Below are 24,588 nucleotides of genomic sequence, written 5' to 3'. Positions count from 1 at the left end.
ATAATCCCAATACTCAGTTTTAATTCAAATAACATTTAGCTGCATATTAAAAAGCAAAATTAACTCAAAAAAAACTTTTCTGACATTTCTGTACTACAGAAGAAACCGGGATACACCTTGAAAAGGTACACATGGTTACACTAAATTGCAATAATTGATTCTAGGGGGTACATTTGTGTAGTTGTAGGGAGAAAAATAGAATTTACTGAATACCTATTTCCATCCATTCATCCATTTTCTTCTGCTTGTCCAGAGCTGGGTCATGGGGACAGCAACCTAAGCAGAGAAACCCAGACCTCCCTCTCCCCAGGCACTTCCTCCAGCTCATCCGATAAATGCTAAATGGACTAGTTCTTATATAGCACTTTTCTACTCTACTTGAGCACTCAAAGCACTTTATACAACACATTCCCATTTACACAGATTCATACAAGCACTTTTTTCTACATCTAACTGCTTTTTATCTAACATTCGCGCACACATTCACACGCCGATGAATACATCTAGAGAAACTCTGGGTTCAATATCCAGCCCAAGGATACATTAGCATGCAGACTAGAGCCACCAACCTTATGATTAGTAGATAACCTGGTCTCCCTCCTGAGCAGGCCATTTAGTTGCTGGTCCAGCAAACCATGACCAGGACAAAAACTACATTGTTCTTCCTGAATCTAAGGTTTGACTACCAGATGAATTCTCCTTTCCAGTAGCCTCCCACAGGCCTTCCCGGTAGGCTGAGGAATGTGATCCCCTGATAGTTGGAGCAAACCCTCTGGCCCCTCTTCTTAAAAATGGGAACCACCACCCTAGTCTGCTAATCCAGGGGCACCACCCCAGATCCCCACATGACATTGCAGAGAAGTGTCAACCAAGACAGCCCTGCAACATCCAGAGCCTTTCTGAAACTCATCCAAATCTCATCCACTCCATGGGCCCTGCTACCAAGGAGTTGTTTAATTACCTCGCCCCAGTGATAGACAAGTCTTCCCCCTCATCCCCAGACTCCACCACCGCCTAGGCCATGTTCTACTTGACCTGCTGGTACCCCCTCAGGTGCCTCCAAAGTCCCACAGGCTAATCAAGCCCTATAGGAATCCTTATACAGCTTAATGGCTCCTTTCACCTCCGGTGTCCACCATCTGGTTTGTGGATTACCATCATGACAGGCACCAACTAATGTACAGCAGACAGCTCCGTGTAGTGGCCTCAACAATGGATGTATGGGACATAGTCCATTCATACTCAATGTCCTCAGCCTCCCTCGGAATGCTGCTGAAGTTGTGCGGAGGTGGGAGTTGTAGATCTTGTGGACTGGGGCCTCTGCTAGGCTTTCCAAGTGCAATCTCACTATATGTTTAGGTGTGTCTGTCCAGCATCCTCCCCCACCACCTGATCTGAAACCAGACGGGAATTTCTCAGAGATACAGTTTAAATCTAGGTATGACTGTAGTAGGTTATAAACTACCTTCTCTAAAACAGTTGATAGAAAAGGCAGCTTAGAAATGGACCTAAAGTTAGAGAGAACAGAAGAATCCAAATTACTCCTACAACAGCATGTTTGAAAGTCGGGCTGCAACTAACGACTATTTTGATAATCGATTAGTCATCAACTATTGAAACGATTAGTCGACTAATCGGATTATGAATCACATAATTATGAAATGGCACTTATTTAGCTATCAGCTTTTACATTTAGCAGGTTATTTAAAATGTGGTAGTAAACACATACTTCATTCAAAACTTTTAATCAGGTTTGCTGCTGATATAAATTTAACGGTCCATTTTTCCGACCGTAAAAATAGTACTTTTTCGTCCCTGTAAAACAAAGTTGGCACAGTTTCACCAGTATCCCCCATCACTAAACGTGACCACAAATGTGTGTCAATTGCACCTCAGAGAGTGAGTCGCATCAGTCAAAGCTCTGTTACTGGCTTAGAATGCGTAATTCTAGCAGAAGCCACCATGTCTAGTAGATCAGGACAAGTGGAGTTAAAGAATTAATCCTGTACACTTGGTATGCCGGAGAAATACCTGTGTCACAAATCTCAATGCTACAAATTTAAACTGAATGACAGCACAAGGTCCAGCGCGTGTTCTTTTTCATGTGTCAGACCAGTCACTGACTCAGTGAGGTTAAATAATTTAACAAGATTAAGAAATCCTTTGACCAATGGTCTAGATTGACTATTGAATGAATATTAAAATCATCAACAATCAGGAACCAATTCAATGTTACACCCCTAACCCCCCAAACTCTGCAAAATTTGGTAAAAACTCTGGAAAAAGAGTCAGACTGTCAACACTGGAAGCCAGATTTGAATACAGTTGCTATACCCCCCCCACCTCTATCAGTAGTCTGCGGTGGACTCACCAGCGTGAAGCCAGAAATATATTTGTCTGTCAAAAATATAAATCCCATTTCACATAAGGTGAAGAATTCCTTTAGCAGAAAAGTCTTGTTTGTTAATGATCTAGCATTAATGAGAGCCAAACAAATAATCATGTCTCCATGGCCCATTGTAGACTCATAGCTCGGTGGATGAAGTTTTCCTGTAATTCATGTTGCGGCATCTGGCCTGTTTTTGCCTAGGAAGAGGAGTCATCAGCAAGTGAAGCAGGCCCAATCACACTTGCTGGATCCACCAAAGCCCCAGTGGCTACCTGGCTTACTGGAGTTATAGGGTGTAACTGGGTGGTGTTACCATATGTGAGTTATGTGTTACACAGGCAAGTCATCATACATATCTGGTGAGACATATTTGGCTTTGGGTCAGACTGGTTTATCCCTTCTTTTCTCTGAAGAGGAAAAAAGTGTCTCAGAGTCTGACATGATTAGTACCAATTGCTGTGGATCACAATTTTTAAAAATTAATTAAATCTCAACAAAAAGGTCAAAAATCTTCCCTTGCTCTGGAGTGCTCTCTCTGTCTCTAGGTCTTCTCACAGCAAAATAAGGTCCATGGTCTGAATCCACCGGCTGGCTATTTCTAGACTGGCAAGGTGTGGTACAGCTCTTGCCTTATTACACCTGGGATAAGCTCCAGCCGCCCTATGCAGTCAACCAATACCTTCCGTTAATATGAATTATAGTTTTCATCCCATTTCCACAAAATTCCAATCATGGATGGAGTTTGTAGTAAATTTATCTACACTGGACAAATAATAGCATTATTTTCTTGTAGATTACACTTCCAGTTAATTACGACTTGTGTTTTTACTTTGGAACACCATTTCTTCCAATTATATTATTGTACTTGACAGTACTTCTTGAGCTGCATGATGTCTTTAATGGGAATGTTTGTCCTGTGTTGCCTCAGTGTTCTTTCTCAATAACCTGTTGTTCCCCAACTTTCATTCAACTGCTTGCAAATCAAACTGAATAGGATAAGCAGAAGAGGATGGATGGATGGATGGATGGATGGAAACTGAAGTGATGCTATTGTGATATTAACATCTCAGGTGACCCATCTAGGGTAAGGTTTGTCACACGGATAATAGAATCTAACCCTCATGCCACGCGCAGGAGACAGGGAACATACAAACATGCATAGACTGCGATCATTATACTGTGATGCCATGATACATTATATTGTGACACACCATTCTAACCTGACATTCTATTCTGTATTATGACATTTCATTCAGTGCTCCACTGAACTGCAAATAAATCCGATTGTGGGAATTGTTTTTACACCATATACAGTACTGTGCATAAGTTTTAGGTAGGTGTGAAAAATGGCTGGAGAGTGGTACAATGATGATTGCATGCAACAGTAAAGCATGGTGGCGGTTCATTCCAAGTTAGGAGTTGTATGACTACCAGACTACCATTGTTGAGTTGTATTTTTGCAAATGGATTTGGAGATTTGGTCAGGATTCATGATGTCCTCAAAGCTGAGAAATACACACAGATATTTATCAATCATACAATACCATCAGGGAGGTGTATGATTGACCCCAGATATATTCCATATCAGAGTCTGTCTGGGATTACATGAAGAGCCAGGAAGATTTAAGGAAGCCTAGATCCATTGAAGATCTGTGGTTAGTTCTCCAAGAAATTTAGAACAACCTACCAGCAGAGTTCCTTCAAAAACTGTCCAAGTGCACCTAGAAGAATTGATGCTGTTTTGAAGACAAAGGGTGGTCACGCCAAATACTGATTAGATTTAGCTTTCTCTACTTTCTCTACACTTACTGCATTTTGTTAATTGATGAAAAACTATTAACATTTCCATTTTTAAAGCATTCTTAGATTACAGCATTTTCCCATACCCGCCTTTTGCACAGTACTGTAGATGTTGGCACTCTCAGTGCCCTATGCAATGTTTATGTAAAGTTTCATCATAACTGGTCCACTTTTCTAGGAGGAGATGCACTGTAAACCCAGATTTTGATTCCACTTAAAAATATTGAGTTCATATTACTTAAAATTACCTAGAACGTGAACATTACTTGTTATTGCTGAGCAGACTGTACTTTTTGATGGTCTATCTTATTGTAATTATGTGTTTGAGTTCAACCAACTTAATATCATCAAGTTTTGCACCTGCTAAAAATCTAGTTTATACCAGTTTTAACAGACTGGTTTAATGTGCAACTGCATGGTGGCATGATGGTTAGCAGTGCTACCTCACAGGTAGAATGCCATCTCGAAGGTCTGGGTTCAATTCCGGCTTGGCACAGGCCTCTCGCTGTTTGGAATAGTAGACATTTGGTGTTTTTTTCACAACGCTCTCTCGTATAGTTTTTTTTATTGTTCCATGGACAAATGTTATTTGTAAATGTTACTATACCAGCATTCAGCTGGTATATTAACATTTATCATGTTTATTTTTATCATGAGTTTTATCGTGTTTATTTACCAAATTTAAACAGACACAGTTCAACACTGTAAAAAATATTTGTGTTACTGGGCAGCATGGTAGCATGGTGGTTAGCACTGCTGCCTCACAACTAGAATAGCTATCTGATAGCCTGAGTTCAATTCCACCTTAGCCCGGGTCTCTTGCTGTGTGGAGTTTGTATGTTCTCCCTGTGTCTGTGTGGGTTTCCTCCCACAATCTGAAGACATGCAGGTACTGGGGTTAGGTTAATTGGTCTCTCTAAATTGCCCACAGGTGTGAATGGTTGTCTGTGTCAGCTGTGCAACAGGTTGGTGACCTGTATGGGGTGTACCCTGCGTCTTACTGCCTTGTCAGCTGGGATAGGCTCCAGCCCCCACCACCCCCACACAACCATGATAGGGGAAAAGGATAGGGGGATTGATCAAAAGACATTTTATTTTTTTATGAACTATAAAAGATAAGTTTGGTCAATTAGAACATACAATTTAGTTCAACTGGAAATGGAGTAGTGCTTACTTAATAAGCTGAGTTAAATGAACTGTTTCATTACTTAAAAAATTTAAGGCAACGAGTTACCTTGGTTTTTTTAAGAAGATTCAACTTATCCAGGTTTACAGTGTGGAGAGCATACAAACTTTCATATACAGACACATGCTACAATCATTATAGTATGATGATATAGCACTTTTCTGATCTTACTGACTAGTCAGGGCTCTTTAACTTCAAGCCTCTTAAAGCACTTTATATACCCAACACCCATGGCCAATTTAGAATAACCAGTTACCCTAACATGCAAGAGGATATGAGTCTGCAAATCCATGTGTTGCAGCTGTCAATGTACTTTTTATTTTTCCACATAAACTCCCTATGTGTCTCACAGTGTGTCTGTACACTGCTGGACAAAGATCTACTTATTCACTGTGGGTCATCTTAATGCTCAAAGTGTCACTGAGGACATAGAGAAAATAAAGGAGCACAGCTATGAACCCAGACTCCTTCCTGCCCACTCCCATTACGTAAGAGCATTATCAAAATCCCTCAGCCAATGTGTAACTTCATTGCTCACAGTGGTGAAATTCATTTCCTTTGACAGAGCCAAACACCACCACCACCTCACTGCAGGTGGTTCAGAGGTCAGGAACCACTATATTGTAGGTGATAAAAGTATGCATCTCAGCAGGATGAAACTTGAAGTTTAAACTGGATCTTGGCAAATGTTTGATGTCAGCTAACTGATTTTACCTGTTAAATATTTTATTTTCTAACTAGGCAGTATGTCCCCTGCCTAGCTTTAAGACTGGAGCAATCACTACATTCCTCTACCACAAATCAAGATCTGAACAAAGTAATTATGTAGACCCAGTCAACATACATTAAGCATAATTCATCATTATCCATTTTAGAATTTTAACTAGTGTTTGCAAACTTTTGACCTGCTAGCTGAGCTTCTAACCCCATCTCACAGTGGAAGCTGCTCATCACTGATTGACTGAAGATTTTAATTAGGAGATGAATTATAATGTTTTGTCAAACCCTTAATGTGCAGTTAGTGTCAAGCTGAACTCTGTGACTTTGAACTGACTGACCCACTAGCAGGTCAGTGGGGGTTTAAGAGATTAACAATTGTGACTGATGACACAGTCATGCTTCAGAGGTGCTTCACAATGTGACTGAACTCTCACTAGGCCAATTTGCTCTAATCAAGCCTGACTTTTATTTTTTTATTTTTTAATTGAATAATCTGCATCTCAGCTGCTTGTATTGAATGATATGACACCTATCAACAAGTCCAGAAAAATAGAGACAATTACCAGACCACTGCAGGTGCTCACTGATGCCAGAGAATCCGTGTGGTTGATGATAGAGCCAGAATAAAAGCATAGCTGGTTCTTGGATAAGCGGTTTACCACTGCGCGTTGGTCCCTGTGCCTCTCCTCCACAACAAAGTCCCTCGACAGAAACGTGCTGTCCCGCGTTAGGTTTAAATACAGGTTGCTTCCAAAAGCGGGCAGTAACAGAATGATGTTTTCAGGGTCATAGCGTCCTTCCCTCGGGGCGTCCAGGGACCGCTGACCGCGGCGTTGCGGGGCGTAATCGGACAGGTGCGCCTCCTGCCCATACAGCAGCCTCGGCACTACTTCGTCTGTCTCCAGCTCAGACTGGGCTGTGGATAGAGACAGCCTCCATCAAACTGCGATCACGGCAGACGAAAACAGCCTATCCTAGCCTGACTTAGTGAACAGTCTGCTCCAGTCCTCCTCACTCTTTCAACAGACACGTTCAACTTCCGAGCTCAATTTGTGGTTTGCAAAAATCTATAGCCTTCGACTATTAGTAACACACTGCAAGTAATTAGTAATTACATATTATCGGAGCCAATTAACTGAGCTTTACTAACACATTCGGGTGTTAAACTGAAGAAACTGTTTTTTTTAGTTGCCCTATATTTAAGTGAAACAGTCGTACACGGCATAGAGCTCATGCATAAGAGTTACATTACTTACCAGCAAATCCGATGCAGAGAAGAAAGAGCAGATGGACAACATGACTGTTAAGCATGATAAAGTAAAGCAGGCTTGGAAGCTGACGGTGTCTGTGGAAAGAGAAAAAAAGCTGGTGGCTTTACCCACGATCAGATCGGCCAACTCAACTTTTCCAAAGTAGGAGAAGTTGCAGCAACTCAGGCTAGTTACTTTGTGGCGCAGGACACGCCTACACAGCTGGAGCCGGCCTCTACGCGTGTCAGATTGGTTCTGCTAGACCTTAAGTCGACCGACCAGTCGAAATCTCTGTGTTGTCATTGGTCGGTGAAGCTGTCTGACAGTGTCGGGGGTTGAAACCCTACACGTGGTTTCAAGTAGGGAAAAGAAATGCAGATAATTAGCTTTAAGTGTGTGTGTGTGTGTGTGTGTGTGTGTGTGTGTGTGTGTGTGTGTGTGTGTGTGTGTGTGTGTGTGTGTGTCTGACACACACATATCGCATATATCAAAGTCAGGGGGGGTTAATATTAAGACATCAGTAACAACTACAAAATATGATTAAGTTAAATAGTAACAATAACAATAAAATGCAGATTGCTTGAGTACGTAGATAAAATAGATGTTTAGCAGTAACTACATAAATGGATTGGAACTCATATAGTTTCTGTACTTGAATTGAGCACCCAACTGTTTTTTTACTGCAAGTCTCATTCACACATACATCACACACACACATTCATACAGCAATTATTTGTATACCTAAGTGCCTTATCTATCACTCATGCAGATTCTCAGATGGATTCCAAAGGATACTTTGACACACAATCTGGAGGAGCCAGGAATGGCGGCACCAACCTTTGGATCAGTAGATGACCTGCTCTTCCTTCCTGAAAACCGAGGAAAAAAGCATCTTTCCATATAGCTTTTTGTGTGACCACTACAGAGGACCTAAGGTCTTCCAAACCATAGCTGCCCCATAACAAACTGCCATTTTAACACATTAGATGTTAGATTCAACTCATTGTCATTGTGCGCACAAGGCACGCAACGAAATGATCGTTCCAGATCACTCATCCAGAGACGAGCATCTGCGGTCATGCAGCCAGAGACTGGCGCTACCATCTGCTACAGACCTAAACTTTTCTAGAAATTATCCAGCCAAGATGCATAATGCAGAAAATCTGGAAGCATACACTGAACAGCCTTTAGTCTGCCAGCTTCCTGGTACAGTCTGTGTGATATCCTATTTTCCTGTTGTGTGGGTGAGACTCTACTTTATGAAAATGCTGAGAAACCAAGTATCCCTTGGTTTCTCAGTCAGATCCAGCCTCACTCCTCACATCTAGTTTTAAAAAGTTAAAGCTTTTAAAATGGGACTTTGCAAATCATTTGGTGATGTCACAATGGCTACATCCATCTTTATGATGGTTTATTATTCACATCAGTGGAGTGGCAATCATGTGTCAGCATTTTAGCCTCAACTAAACCAGTGGTGAGGATGTGTCTAATGCAAACTATTTCCTGTTGTGAGCTACAAATCTGCAACTGCAATTTCTAAACACAGAAATTGCTGTTGAGGCATTCAGCTACGTAGCATCAAGTTCTCACACCTGCAAAAATGTAGCCCTGCTCTCAAAAGGCATCAAGACAACATTAAGGAAATAAGACATCAAGATGACCTGTGGCAGGTGTTGGTTACAATTTTTTTTATTTCCAAGTAATTATTGTTATAGTTAAATTGTCTCAATAAATTGGTTGGGTTACCCCCACCTTTACAACACAGCTAATTTATTCTATCTCGGTGAGTGCTTTCCTCCAAGAAAGCAAAATTTGGGTACTCAAAAAGAAAAGAAAGAGAGGGAGAGGAAGCTCACCAATGAGCTGAACTCAGTTCTATATAATATTAATTTAGTCTCTTTTTCAGCTGCTGCTGCTAAGAGTAAATGTTAGAATTAGACAATGAAAATGTGAAACATAGTAAAAACACCAACATTTTAGCGCTATTTAATAAATATTCCTGAAAACAACCTGTCTGGACTTTTATGCAGTTTTCAGTTTTTTTCTTGTTCAGTGAGAGAAATCTAGTCTGTTTTGAATTTGAACAAGTGAATTAAAGTCAGGCTCAGCGTCTGAGGTGTGAAGGAACGCAGACAGGTGATCACTGAGCGAGCTATATCTGAATTTGCTAAAAATGTATCACTGAGAATATTTGTTATTTCAGTCACTTTATCTCGCATCGGCTTCAAAAGTCAGACGTTCTTCCCTGCCAGATTTGGACAGCCATCAATTGTGATACCTGCCAGTTTATCTCATTTCAGCCCAAGCCTATCCAAGCATGCTCTGACCTCACTGAACAAATCACCCCTTGTCACAGTTCCTTTCATGCAGCATATTGCTGCCAGCTCCAACGTAATCACAAACTCTTGTTGTCCCACGTACAAAGATGAGTAACTAGGCTGTGTAACGAACATCACAGTTCTCATCCAGAGCCAAGGAGAAAAAGTGAAAATCATCCACTTTTTTTTTTCAAATGAAGCTCCAGATTTCTTTGATCAGTTGTTAAAGTTCAGCTGGAGAGGGGCACATTTTCAAATACTTCTTTCTTCTCAGCACATGTGACTGCTCCATTCCTGGATGTGTAAAGCTTGGTAAACAGTCCTCATTGCTGGGGTGCTGGTTTAGCTCACAGGCTGCGCAGGTGACCATATAATCTTCACCAGCAGCTCCCTCAGGTGACCATATGCATATAGTGATCCAGAAGTCTATACTATTAAGCAGGATTTTGGCATATCCAGTTAACTTTGGGGTTAATCCTAGGCTTTTGTGGGGTGGCTGTGGCTCAGGAGGTGGAACAGGCCATCTATTAATCAGAACGTCTCTCTCTATCTATCTAGAATCTAGATAGATAGAGAGAGAGAGAGCTGAGATCTCAGAATGGAAGAAATCAATTTTGTGTTTTATATAAATAACAAGGTAAGATCAACAATTTTGATTGATTGTAATCTGTGTGCCACATGGACACACAGTCAGTCTGTGGGAGCCAGAATTCTGGCTGGGTTGTAGGGGATCAAATATTTATTTCACTCAATGACTTGCAAATCAATAATAACTTTTATGTAATTTGATTTTTCTGGATTTATTTTATATTCTGTCTCTCTCCGTTAAAATGAAACTACCATAAAAATCAGAGAATGTTAATTTCTTTGTAAGTGAGCAAACTTCCAAATTCAGCAGGAGATCAAATAATTATTTCTCACACTGAACATGCATAAACTGGAATCTATCAGATAGATGTGAGTCAAGCCCCTGCAGCACACTTCCTTTAATACCAACAGTGTGTTAAAATCTCTGCAGTAAAATATTGTGGTCAGTGGTATCAAATTATGCGCTGAGACAAGCACTGAGATGAGTCCACTGTCAGAGGCCATAAGAAGAGTGTAACCTTCACCAGTGCTGTTTCTGTAATGACTCCAGAGACAAACTTTAATCAATGTGCTTGTCAACTTTTTGCCTTCAATTTTGCTTAGCCTCATAGCCTCATAGCCTCATAGCCTTGTGTGCTATCCCTGCAGACAAATTAACAGTGCCCCACTTCTTCTTATCCTGGCACGTTCACTCCCATACTGTGCAATATTCATTCAGGGAGTAGAATTGGATTCTACTCCCTGAATGAAGTTCCTTCTTGACTCAGTTTAATGATTACACAAATCCACACTCCTCATTCTGTGTCCCTGATATGACAGTCCTTTGGTCACTATCAGTTTCCTCTGCATTTAAAGATACTTTTTGCAGCCTATGTCTTCTATGCTTCCTACCACTGTTTACAGTACTCCAGTATCATCCTTCGCACTAACAAACTCCATCTTTTGATGCTCGCCACCAGAACCATCACTCCCTTCTGCCTTCTTCCATCCATTCACAGCCCAGGTGTTGCCAGCTGCCATCCATGATCCAGCCACATAGCCTTTAAATTGAAGAAACTGTCAAAAGCTGATAGAGTCACCATTCAATCCAAACTCATGCGTCACTGTAACTGAGCTTTCTATCTACCCTCCCTTGGCTGCTTCTCTCTGTCACTCACAGACATCTTCCTGTAGCAGGCATTCCAGTTCGATTTAAAGCTACAGACACTGAATGGACAAATCACGAGTTTCAAAACAGGAGTCCAGGCATCTACAAAAGACAAACTGTATCATATTTTGGGCTGAATCTTGAAGTATACATTCTGGGGGAAGTTGAAGCAAACATGAACATTTTGTATATGGGGCAGTTAATGCTGTGAACATTTTTAAATAAAAGCCTTTTCCTAATTTTGGAAAATTCACAGTATGATCAAATCTATCTCATATTTTCAAGAAAAGTCCCCAGTCCCATCAAAACATAAAAAAAATGGAAGAACACTTCCAGCAGACGGCTGACATCTTTAACCGAAAATTGTGTGAACCTGTAATCATGTGAGAAGACAATGAGATGCCAATGGCAGGACAGCCAGTCCTGCTATTCTTTAGGGAATGCCAGTCAATTTGTGTTGTGCTGGGCAGTGAGCACAGCTTCCACGACAGGATTGGCAGAGTTTGCTCTGTTCCTCCTTGCATGAAGCACACCTTGGTCTTGTAGCTCGACTGATGTCCTTCTACAGTCCTGTCCTGCTCTCCTCATATAATCTCCTGGTATCTATGCCACACTCTTTAAACTGTGCTTGGAGACACAGCAAACCTTCTGGCAACTGCCAGGACATGCACTGGACTACTGAATGGACTACTTGTACCCTCTCATGTTACCACCCTTGACAAGCACACTGGCAAAAACCAAAACTAGAAAAAAAGATCAGTCAGGATGGAGCAGCAGAAAACACTGGTCTTTGGCCACCTTTTGTTGTTTGGCCAAGCCAGCCTAGAGACTATTTATGTTCCTCAACCAGCAAATTTAAAGAATGCCTCTGTTTTGGTGCTGAACCTCCTAGAGGCTGTTAATGGTTCCCGTCCAGCGCGTTCTGGAACTGAGCGTATTGCTGTGCCAACACCTCCAAAGACAGCGAATGTTTCTCTAACAGCTATCCCATAATCTGCTGCTTCTCCTGAGGCCTCCCCTGTGCCCGAGCACCCTGCACCCAAACCTGCTCCTTGGATGGGGGTGGCTAGAGCTCCCTCTGTCCCCACACTGGTTCCTTTTCCCAGTGTGGAAGTGGCTAGGATCCAGCCTGTCCCCACACCTGTGCCTCTTTCCAAGGTGAGGGCAGCAAAGGTCCAGCCTGGCCCTACATCTACGTCTGTTCCCAGGGTTAGGGTGCCAAGGGCCCAGCCTGTTATGGCCCAATGTTCTGTTCCCAGGGTGAGGACGGCCAGGCCCCAGCATTTTTGTCAGCCTCTGGAATCAGCAGTGGGCCCTGCTGAGCAGCTGAAGTCATCGGAGGAGATGGCTACATGCGCTTTCTCAGCAGCCCGAATCTTCTGAGTAACCTGCACAGATTTGTCAGCGCTGCAAGATCCTGCCAAGGAGCTCCAGCATCCTCAGTGTCCTAAGCCCAAGTTAGTGGTTCTGCTGCACCTGAGCCCAAGGATCCCATGCTGCCCACTGACCCACAGACAGTCTCCTCTGCCTCTACCCCAGAGGGGTCTTGTCTTCGTTGTCACCGGCCACCAGCAGTGTCCCATCACTTTTCTCACCGCTGGTCTCTAGAGGGTCTCCTTCTTCGTCAGTCCCCAGAAAGTCATCTCCAACTGCGAGTTTGGTAGATTATGGTGCGGGGGTGTTTTTCAGGAGTTGGGCTCGGCCCCTTAGTTCCAGTGAAAGGAACTCTTAATGCTTCAGCATACCAAGACATTTGGGACAATTTGGTGCTCCCAACTTTTTGGGAACAGTTTGGGGATGGCCCCTTCCTGTTCCAACATGACTGCACACCAGTGCACAAAGCAGCTCCATAAAGACATGGATCAATTTTGGTGCAGAAGAACTTGACTTGCCTGCGCAGAGTCTTGACCTCAACCCAACAGAACACTTTTTGGATGAATTAGAGCGGAGACTGTGAGCCAGGCCTTCTCTCCAACATCAGTGTCTGACCTCACAAATGTGCTTCTGGAAGAATGGTCAGAAATTCTCATAAACACTCCTAAAACTTGTGGAAAGCCTTCCAAGAAGAGTTGAAACTGTTATAGCTGCAAAGGGTGGGCCCACATCATATTAAAACCTCTGGATTAAGAATGGGATGTCAAGTTCATATGTGTGTGATGGCAGATGAGCGAATGCTAGTGTATGAAGGGACCATGACAGATGAATTTTTTTTACATCACAGAACTGCACATATCAGTCCTATCATCATAACTTTTGGGATTCGATTTTTTTTAACACAGAGAGTAATTGCCAGGCTGAAGTGTCAGTGTTCACCACCAATCCAAAACAAATGCATTTATTTGTTTTGCTAATGAGGAGATCACCGCACACATTTTTCCATTTATTTCATGCAAAAACAGGACAAATGATGTGTTGACCTTTAGAACTAAATACATTTGGTAACACTTTATTAAAACTGTGTTATTAAACATTGACCATCTCCCTATGATTATCATGTGCATCTGCTTGATGGTTTAATGATTTTGTGTGATGATTCTGATGTTTTGATGATTTACTGTGTACTTGATTGATGTTTTTAATGCTTTTAATGATTTTGCTGTACATTTGTTTGATGCTCTTATGATGTAAAGCACTTTGAATTGCCTTACCGCTGAAATGTGCTATACAAATAAATCTTTACTTACTTACTTACTTACTTACTTACTTACTTACTTACTGTATAAGAGTGAAAGGACATTTTAAGTAATACTAGAAAAGTGCTGTAAAAATGCCAGTCCAAAATCATACCCATGATATGGCATCTGCCATGATCATATGTGTGTTATTTGTGACTTTTGTCATTCAGTGTCATAAATGGGCCAAAACATTGGGTCACAGATCCAGGATCATGACATTCAGTGTTAATTTTGTCATTTTAAAGCTGACATTGCCATAGATGTTATGAAATAGCAGCCTTAGACACCTAAAAATGGAGAAGTGCCATCACTGGTTATGTGTACACCATTATCATGTTTTATGTCAGCCACTATCAGCCACAATGCATAATGTTAATGTAACAGTAATGCCACTTAGCTTTGCAAATACCTGAAGCCAGCATGTAAATATGACACATCTCTAGTGTTTTGAAAAGACTGCCAATGATCACACTGATATTATAATTATCAGTGTGATTACTGGCAGCAATAATTAGTTTTATTCTTCCTTAAAGGATTTTGCTTATTTTGTCCTCACTTCACATCACTCATTTGTCTTTCATATTTTACTTTTAATGGCAAGTAATTCTTTCTTCTTTTTTTTTACCCACTAAAGGTGGATAAATGTTCCTACTCCTACAACAGATGAGGTTGATTTTAGTTTTGCTGAGTCATTTATGGGGCTGGTTTGCATTAACTTCCAGAGGTCTTAGTGAGAGGTGGATACTCTAGGCAACATGTGATTGGCTGTGCAGAGGGAGGTGGGCCTCTCTAAAGTTAAACATCTGGAAGAGCTTACTGCTCAGTCTTTGGGTTAGTCAGTGAGCTTCACTAGGATCCCACTGCCAAGGAGAAGATGTCCTTTATAAAAGTGGATCCAACTTCTGATTTCTCCTTCCACAACCTTCCTTATGGAATATTCTCTACAGCTGATAATGTAAGTGCAGTTTGATTTGTACTATTATAACAAAGGGTTATGACGGAACTTTTAAGTGACAGATGAAGAGACTCTTTATCATCTTTTTAGTTAAGTAAAAAACTAATCCATGGGAATTATTTTCTGCTCATAAACACTTATTTAGTCACACAGACAAAGAAGGGTGATTAAAATTAAAGTAAAAACCTGCAACCTTGCCCCCTTACATTGAGGGGATCTGGTGTCTCTGTTATGCTGTGGAGGCATTTTTCCTGCCTGGTTTGGGTCCATTTGTCCCTTTGCAGGTAATAATCATTGCAAATCAATACAAAGTTGTACTGAGTGATTGCCGTTCTCCTGTGATCAAATATTTCTGTCCTGATTGGTGTGGTTGAATGACAATGCTTCCATCTACAGGACACAATGAGGATTAAAATGATGCGAATCATATTATTTTAGATTTAGATTTTAGACGATCATGTCAAACAGTATCAATGAAAGACAACAAATTAAAATTAACTGTTCTTTGCATTAAATGAATCATTTTTGCTTTGCGGTACAAAACACTAACTTTTATTAACACGTGGTAGTGGAAGAATAGTATATACTGGAAGTATGTGGAAGTATAGCAGATCATATGTAGTTATGTGTATTTCTGTGGATGTATGCACTTCTCCAGCCGAGGCATCGTATTGGTGTTGCGATTGGGGACCAGATCCTAGACTTGAGTGTGGTGAAGTCTATGTTTGGAGGACCTGAGCTTTCCAAACATCAAGATGTCTTTGATCAGGTGAGTCTAAATACTAACCAACAGCACGTTACCCATTTAGTTTCATGTAAGTTAGAAATAATAAAAGAAAACTAGTAGAACTGCCATACTACATGTCCCTTCATCATCCAGTACAATAATACTGTACTTGGATGCCCTTCAGTAACCAGTGGATTTATTTTTGTGCCAGGTACATACATTTTAACATTTTCAGACACTTTGAGATGATCTCTTGGGTTTTCCTTGTGGTGTAAGTGATAGGGCCAACAAATTTATAAGATTATATCACTTAGTAAAGAAAAGAAAATACAGATTTCAGGAACATTAGAGCTTTAGATTAGATTAGTTTAGAACATTACATGTTTTTTAGGCCCTTTACTTATTTTACAGATTGACAGGTTACTTCCTACACGCCCATCAGAAAACACAAACATACATTATTAAAACCGAACTCTGAATGATCTTAAATAGTGACTGCAATATATTTTGAAAAAAGTAAAAAGATTTGTACAGTGCTGTGAAAAAGTTTTTGCCCTTTCCTGATGTTTTATTGTTGCAAATTTGTCACACATATTTCAGATCATCAAACAAACCTGAGTAAAATCAAAGCAGTTTTTAAATGATGATTTTTATTTATTAAGGGAAAAGAGCTATCTGAACCTACCGGGCCCTGTGGGAACCCCCCCCCCCCCCCCCCCGGCCCTTCCCGTTAAATCATGAGTTAACTGTGATTAACCACGTTTTTTGGAAAGCTGAGTTCAATTTGGCTAGCTACACCCAGGTGTGATTACTGGCAGACCTGCTGAATCAAGAAATCACTTGAATAGTAAGTAAGTCAGTAGATTTTATTTATATAGCGCTTTACAAGAGCAGAGTTCACAAAGTGCTTTAGAATAGAATAGAATAGAATAGCCTTTTATTGTCATTGTACATGGTACAACGAAATTGTGCGTGCTCCACTACAAAGTCTGTTTCTTTGCACTAAAATATAGGGAAATAAGTAATAATAAATAAGTAGAAAAATACTGACTGTACAAATAGAAACTGTACATTACTGTACATAAAATACACATTAAATATACACCAGAAAATACATACAAAATTGTACATTAAATTTCACAGATGTGTTTTTTTTTTTGTGTGTGTGTGCTGGGGGGGGGGTCATTGTCTATTTGCAGTCCGTATGGTCCAGGGGAAGAAACTGTTCGTGAGTCTGGTGGTGTGTGATTAAATAAAATTAAATAAAAGCTAGCCTGCACATGTGGGTCTTCAGTTTCTTTTTAAAGGTATCAACAGAGTCCACAGAGCTTAAATCCAGTGGAAGTTAGTTCCACAACTTGGGGGCCACAGCCTCAAAAGCACAGTCACCTTTTGTCTTTAACCTAGATCTAGGTACAGCCAGCAAGCACTGATCAGCAGACCTCAGAGATCTAGATTGTTGGTAAGGTTGAATAGAACCTGAATGACAGAGTGAAGTATGCTGAAACAGAAACACATCATACCAAAATCTAAAGAAACTCATGAACAGATGAGAAACAAACCCATGAGTCTGGAAAGGGTCACAAAGTAATTTCTAAGCCTTTGGGACTGTGGTGAACCTTCCAAAGAGTCCCAAAATTACTCAAAAGAGCGCAACAATGGCTCATCCAGGAGGTTGCAAAAGAATCCAGAACAGCATCTGAAGAACTGCAGGCCTCACGTACCTCAATTCAATTCAATTCAGTTCAATTCAATTCAGTTTTTTTATATAGTGCCAACTCACAACATCAAACATGGTGGTAGTGGTGTGATGGTATGGAGCTACTCCACTGCTGTCCTGGACCAGGATGGTTTTGGAGTGGCCTAGTCAAAGTCCAGACTTAAATATGATTGAGATGTTTTGACATGACCTTAAACAAGCTGTTCATACTCACTTTTTCACATAGGGCCAGGTTAATAAATTAAATCATGATTTAAAAACTGCATTTTGTATTTACTTGGGTTATCTTTGTCTAATATTAAAAATGTATTTGATGATCTGAAACAAAAAAAATAAATTGGGAAGCGAGCAAATACTTTCTAACAGCACTGTAAATATTAGTGTTTTTTCATGCATGCAGGTCAGTAAGGTAAATGGACTAGTTCTTATATAGCGCTTTTCTACTCAGTATGAGCACTCAAAGCGCTTATACAACCTGTGCATTCACCCATGCACTCCCATTCATACAAGCACTTCCATTTTTACAAAGCTAAGTGCTTTTTAATTAACTAACATTCACACGCATTCATACTCCGACAGAACGGTCGGAGAGCAACTTGGGGTTAAGTATCTTGCCCAAGGATACATTGGCACGTAGCCTGGAGTAGCCAGGATTCAAACCGCTGACCTTCCGATCAGTAGGTGACCTGCTCTACCTACTGAGCTACAGCCACAACCAGATTCTGAACTCTGATGATCATATATTTTAGATGTACTAAATGACAGGACAGTAGAAATATTTTGAGTACTGTATATTTGCTGGTTGAGCAGCTTTCATTAGAACGAGAAGACTGTCATTACTTGATCCAGTATTTGATCTGTTCACAGTGCAATGAACAGAGTTGGAAGTGCTCTAATGGTTCTTGTGCATATTTATAACCCCTACACTTGCACAACATAAGTCATTAGGACATGGTTTGTGGTCTAGTCCTGTAGTGTTTTGTGTGATAGCAGAAGTTTCATTAAGTTAATCAGAAATATGCCAAAACTTAATGGGAAGGTCTGCTCAGGGGATCATATGGTAACTATTATCTGTGTCCCCTACAAGCCCACACTGAATGCCTTCATGGCTCTTGGTTATGAGGCCTGGAGGGAAGCCAGAAGGACCTTGCAAATGCTGTTGTCAGCCAATGAGAGCACACTGAGAGATGATGTGAGTCTTCGGAGCAGGTCAGTCTTTTAACGGTTTACAGGGGTCTGCAGTACAGAGCATTACATCTTCATTAGGTTACTCATTTGTTTGATTATGTCAATGATTATGCCAATCATGTGTGGTATTTCCTATAGTACTCTTCTTTTTGTCACTCACTGTAGAACATCACAAAGTTATTTTTTGTTTATTTGAATGAAAATATGTACTTTTTATTTTAGCAATTTTGCCTAAATGTCAAATACTATTTTTTTAACATTCCTAATTCCAAAAAAGCTGGAATGCTGTGTAATATGTAAATAATAACAGAATGCAATGATGTGCAAAACTCATCCAACTCACCCATGTTTTATTCACAATAGAACAAAGAAAACATCAAACGTTCAACCGTTAAAAAAAAATAAAATAAAATCATTTTGATTTTGATGGCATCTAAAAAATCAGGTTCTTAAATGGTGCTTTTCTACTTTACTTTGAGCATTCAAAGGACTTCATACAAAACATTTGCATTTATTCATTCACACGAGTGCTTTATTCTACATCTAAGTGCTTTTTATCTAACATTCACACTCAGATGAATACATCGGAAGAAACTCAGGGTTCAGTGTCTTGCCCAAGGATACTTTGGTATGCAGCTGGAACAGCCAGGGATCAAACCACCAACCTTCCAATTAGTAGATGACCTGCATCCATTGATTGATTTTCTTCCACTTATCTGGGGCTGGGTTGCGGAGGCAGGAGCCTAAGCAGAGAACCAGCCACCTTTCTGAGGAAGCTCATTTCCGCTGCTTGTATCTGCAGTCTCGTTCTTTCGTCACTACCCAAAGCTCCTGACCATAGATGAGGGTAGTGACATAGATCAACCAGTAATTCAACAGCTTCGCTTTTACACTCAGTGTGAGCTCGAGGCCACCACCTGATGAAGCCGATGGGGCCACATCACCCACAAAAAAGCAGAGATGAGATCTGTCATGAACCAGGCAGGTGAAGGAATCACTTTCAGGACACAGAGTGACAATTTAAACGCTGGTTTATTCCAGCTAAGTCAAGAAAGGACGCAAATAGTCTGTACTGAAATAGTTCCACCACTGTGGAGCAGATTCGGGGTCTGGGATCCATGGACACAAATTCATTTATACAGTTCTTAGGAGAGGGAACAGGAGGAAAGAAAAACAAACAAAAGGAAACTGGTGAGCCGGCCAGTTGATTGAAATAATCCATCACTTTTTAAACAAGAAGCGCTCCAGAGCATAAACCTCCATCAACGTGGATCACCCTTTGGGCAGTATTTCATTTTAAGGGAATAATATTGTATATATTAATTCAGTTTTCTCTGCTCTTTTCAAATGCTCTTTAAGAAGTTTGTAGTGCAGTAAAAATCAGATGAGGGTAGCATGACAGATGTTTACTTTGATTACACAAACATTCTGTAGGAGAAGGTGATGGATAACAGGTATTAAATTGTAAACAACTGGCCATGAATAACTGAGCTTAATATATGATATTATACTACAGTATATTTCTAAATAACTAGGCAGCTCATTCTCATGACAATACTTTCATTTTGGGATCAACTTGAAAGAAAAGTATTTGTGAAATCTAAAAGTGAGATCAGAGGTCACGTGACGTGGTATTTGGATGCAAATGTGATATTTAGAATCCCCATATACCAGTATCATGTTCTAAATGTGGCAATACAGAGTCAGTAGAATTTTAAGCATAATTTTAAAGATCAAAGACATTTTATGAATTCTTGACCTAATGAAAGAAGAAGATTCCCTGTATCCACACACACAATCGCAGTAAGAAACAGTTTTAATGGATAGCTCTACAGAGCGTTATCCCTTTGACCTTCAGATGTATTAATCTTAAAGGAGAGGTCAAACGTCAAATGTGACACGATAATCCCATTTGAGCCACACGTGAAGTTGCTGGAAATGCCCCTGAAATGTTCACTACTCACCTTCACAGTTTTCAATCCAAAGTTTTGTGTCCTTATGTGTGTGTGTATCCTCTTTTGACAAAGTTTATATCGCTCATATCCATATTTTTTCCTTTGATTCTGCAGAGCATTTTTCCATCAAAGTGCAGCCACCATGCACCTTCCTGCAGACATTGGTAAGCCTCTCCTATCTGTTGAGTGGGAAACTGCTTTTTGTCAGAGATGTCTGTTTTATGGAAACTAGCTTTTATAGAGCACTTTTCTATTCTTACTGGCCACTGAAAGAACCTTAGAATACACACAAACCATATTTAACCAGCCATTTTCTTAACTGCTTATCAAACATGAGATAATCAATACCTTAAACACCAGAACACTGAACATGAACTACTATTCAAAAATATTAAAATAAAAACAGACCCTAAACCGAAGGACCAAAACCTGGGATCCTGACAGACAGAGGCAGAGTGCACCCTGAACAGGCTGCAGGGCTAACACAGAAAGGCCAACAATCATTCACACCTGCAGCCATTTCAAGTTTTTCAGATAGCCTTAAGCGCACGTCTTTGATCTGTGGGTGGAAGTGGCGTAACAGATGGAGAATATGCAAACACAGAACGGGCCCACCTGGCCACGAGGTTCGAACTCAGAATTTTCTTTCAAATTAATGAAATTTAAAATCCAAAGATGGTTTAATGGTGTTCTGTGTTCAGAGGTGGGAAATAAGGAAGTACAAATACTTTGTTACTGTGCTTAGGTAGAATTTATCTGTACTTTACTACAATATTTATTTTTCTGACAGATTTTTTTCCTTTCACTCTGTACATTTTAACACAAATGTGGTGGAAAAAATAAGTTGAGCTCGGAAACCAAACTGATTTTCTGATGATTTATTGAAAGTAAGAATATAACCTTTGCAAAGGGGTCAATACAGCACGAACAGCCTTCGCACCAGCATTGAACCAAGCACAGAATAACACCCATTCCTTTATACTATTGTGTTGATACAATCTTGTTCCACTAGCCATGGGGAGTTCAGGTTCCCCCCACCATGTAGCACCTGCATGATAACAAAATGCGCTATGGCCTTGGACACAGCCTACAGTCAAGGTGTTTTTCCCATCTTCACACACTCGGTCTTTGCGCTAGAAAATTACAATTACAGAGAAAAAGTACACAGAGGTTATTCGAGTTCAGAAACAAATTTTCCATTACAACAAATATCTGAACTTTCTACTCCTTCTTCTACTCCATTTTCAACTCAAGGTACTTAAGGTTTAAGGTATTCGAGGGGAGTTATTATTTCACATCACTGCACACTTTCAAACATCAAACTGAACTGAGCCTAAATGGAGAAATAATAACGCCTAAAGACGATGGTGTATCCTCCATCACCAGGGCTCATCACATACAAAGAAATGAAACCATAAAATTCACGTATCATTTATAGCATTATACTCAGCGGTTAAAGTGCCCCAAATACGAGCAATGTTTTTTTGGCAAATACCCGACAGGTGATCGTCTGCCGTAACGTGATTTCCAATGTTTCTTTTTCATGTATAATGTATTTGCTTATATTGGTAGATAAACTGTAGTCAATAGGATTTATGAAGGGTTTATATATAAAATAAAATAATGAGCTGTTTTGTTTTGATTTTTATGACTCTATATTATTGTAGATACATTATAATCAATCCAGGCCTTTTTGGCCACTAAAAATATTTTTATAGAACTGTAATGTTATATTTATTGCAATTTCTCCTGCCCTCCTAGCCAGATCTTTTTGAAGAAAGACATTTTTAATGTCAATGACATTTTTTGCCATGATAAATAAAGAATATACACGGTAAACCTGGTGGTTCAGTGTAGAACAGTTAAGTAACAAGTTGCACAGCTTTTTTATTAGTTTACTCAACTCCATTAACAAAATGTTGGCCAAACACAGAACTTTACATTTCCATTTAGACAAAACATACATATTCAAAATGTTAAGTTGACAGAGTTTTATCTTTCAGACTTAAATTAGCTAAACTTACTTATTTTTCTTGGGTCAAAGTTAAAATACTGAGTTAGCACACCTTATTATAGTTAACTAAAATAAGGTGATAATAAGGTCAACTTAATGTTTCGCTTTGGGGTCCAGTTGGCACAGCTGTTATATGATTGAAATGTGACGTTAGTTCAGTTTGTTTGCAGTTGTTGGCCTAACATAATATTGCAGTGTGGTCACCCCAGAAATTAAATACACAAGCATTTCTTTTTTAAAACAAAAAAAAGAAAGAAATACATTTGTAAAAACAGGAAAAACTGACATTATTTCATAAACTGAGGGCAGTAAACATTTCTGAATACCACCCGTAAGACAGCAGTACAAAACATAAAGTACAACAGCAGCAAATATTTGGAATGATGGCTGCAGGTGCAACAAAAGGTCCACAAAGACTGACATAGTCCATATTTGATACTGATTACTAATTTTTAATTACTAAATAATAATAATTAATATTATTCCAGGACCATCATTAAAACTGTGATTACATTAGTGTGACATGCGACGCACTGTGACTGAGGGAAAAATACTAATGCTAAAGCTGACCTGAAAACAAAAACTGCAGATGAGGTACACTGAGTGGGTGGGTATATCATTGATGATAAGGTTTCAGGCTTTAACCACTGATTTGTTTAGGTGTTGGAGGCAGTTACCCTCTACAGTGCAGGCAACAAAAAATAGATAATATGATAATTTTATTTTATTATCTTGATATTTTACAAGGTTGATTTAGTGTCACTCAAAAATAGAGTTCCTTTATTTTCTTACTTTTAATACATTTCAGAATCTGTACTTTTTCACTTTTACTTGAGCAAAGAAGTATATTCGGTACAACTTTTACCAGAGTATTTTTTTAGTATCTGTACTACTACTACTATTACTACTACTACTACTACTTTAGTGAAGAATATCTGTGCTTTACCCACCTCTGTCTGTGTTAATGTGAACAGATGCCAAAGAACAGGGAACGCCACCTCATAACACATCAGTACCTGAGTGAAATCATTCATTACATTTATGCACCTGCGTGATCACAGGAACAGATTCACAAAAGCAGCGAATGTTGTGATGTTAAAAAAAAGTGCAAGTTTTCTGTCAATGACTTTTAAATCACTTTATCAGTGATTTAAATGTAATTCATAATAGTGCTTGGTCAGACCTCTGAAGAACTGTTTTTAGTAGTTTTGATGAACGCAGGAAATAGCATTCACATAATTAATTGGAATGGGGTCAGTGAGCTGCCAGGAGCACCAGGAGGTGCTGTTTAACAACAAATTGTGTTTCTATAACTTGGCTCTCTGGAGCTTGAAAAAAGGCGACTGGACTTCTTTTTGTTTCTTGAAGACGTTTCACCTCTCATCCGAAAGGCTTCTTCAGTTCTCAACCAAATGGTGGAGAGACCCAGGTATTTAAACCCCTGTGGGCGTAGTCCCCTGGAGGTGGTTATGACCCTCTATTGATAACCACCTTCAGGGGACCTTCAGGGGACTACGCCCACAGGGGTTTAAATACCTGGGTCTCTCCACCATTTGGTTGAGAACTGAAGAAGCCTTTCGGATGAGAGGTGAAACGTCTTCAAGAAACAAAAAGAAGTCCAGTCGCCTTTTTTCAAGCTCCAGAGACTACTATGACCTGGATAACTGAGAATCTACACAGATATAACTTGGCTCGTTCAGGCGGATTTGTTCTGAGACTTCACTAATAAAAAAGGCTATAGGCAGTGGATGTGACTATTTCAGCCTGTTCTACTCATAAACTCTCTGCTTTTCACAGGAGACTACACTGACTTCTACTCCTCCAGAGATCACGCCACCAATGTTGGCATCATGTTCCGGGGAAAGGAGAATGCTCTGATGCCAAACTGGTACACTATGAATCAAACTAGTAGCAAACACTAACAGTTCTTAATACGATGAAGAAAATGCGTACTGA

General features: G+C 40.0%; 2 protein-coding genes across 2 annotated transcripts in view; one reads left to right on the top strand and one right to left on the bottom strand.

The window, feature by feature from the left end:
- The window catches only part of adamts17 (ADAM metallopeptidase with thrombospondin type 1 motif, 17), a 182,014-nt gene extending 174,487 nt beyond the window's left edge, over positions 1-7,527 (bottom strand). The window contains exons 1-2 of the mRNA XM_030724178.1: positions 7,352-7,527; positions 6,659-7,011 (exon numbers count right to left, since the gene is read on the bottom strand). Of these exons, the coding sequence (XP_030580038.1) occupies positions 6,659-7,011; positions 7,352-7,406 (408 nt within the window). The 5' untranslated portion in view covers positions 7,407-7,527. The remainder of the gene's footprint in view (positions 1-6,658; positions 7,012-7,351) is intronic.
- Positions 7,528-14,897: 7,370 nt separating this feature from the next.
- The window catches only part of fah (fumarylacetoacetate hydrolase (fumarylacetoacetase)), a 29,713-nt gene continuing 20,022 nt past the window's right edge, over positions 14,898-24,588 (top strand). Inside the window, exons 1-5 of the mRNA XM_030724209.1 lie at positions 14,898-15,028; positions 15,687-15,797; positions 18,563-18,684; positions 20,733-20,782; positions 24,430-24,520. Coding sequence (XP_030580069.1) covers positions 14,948-15,028; positions 15,687-15,797; positions 18,563-18,684; positions 20,733-20,782; positions 24,430-24,520 — 455 coding nt within the window. The 5' untranslated portion in view covers positions 14,898-14,947. The remainder of the gene's footprint in view (positions 15,029-15,686; positions 15,798-18,562; positions 18,685-20,732; positions 20,783-24,429; positions 24,521-24,588) is intronic.

This window comes from Archocentrus centrarchus, unplaced genomic scaffold, assembly GCF_007364275.1.
Source record: "Archocentrus centrarchus isolate MPI-CPG fArcCen1 unplaced genomic scaffold, fArcCen1 scaffold_32_ctg1, whole genome shotgun sequence".
NCBI lineage: Eukaryota > Metazoa > Chordata > Actinopteri > Cichliformes > Cichlidae > Archocentrus > Archocentrus centrarchus.
This window is presented reverse-complemented; position numbering and strand designations above follow the sequence as displayed.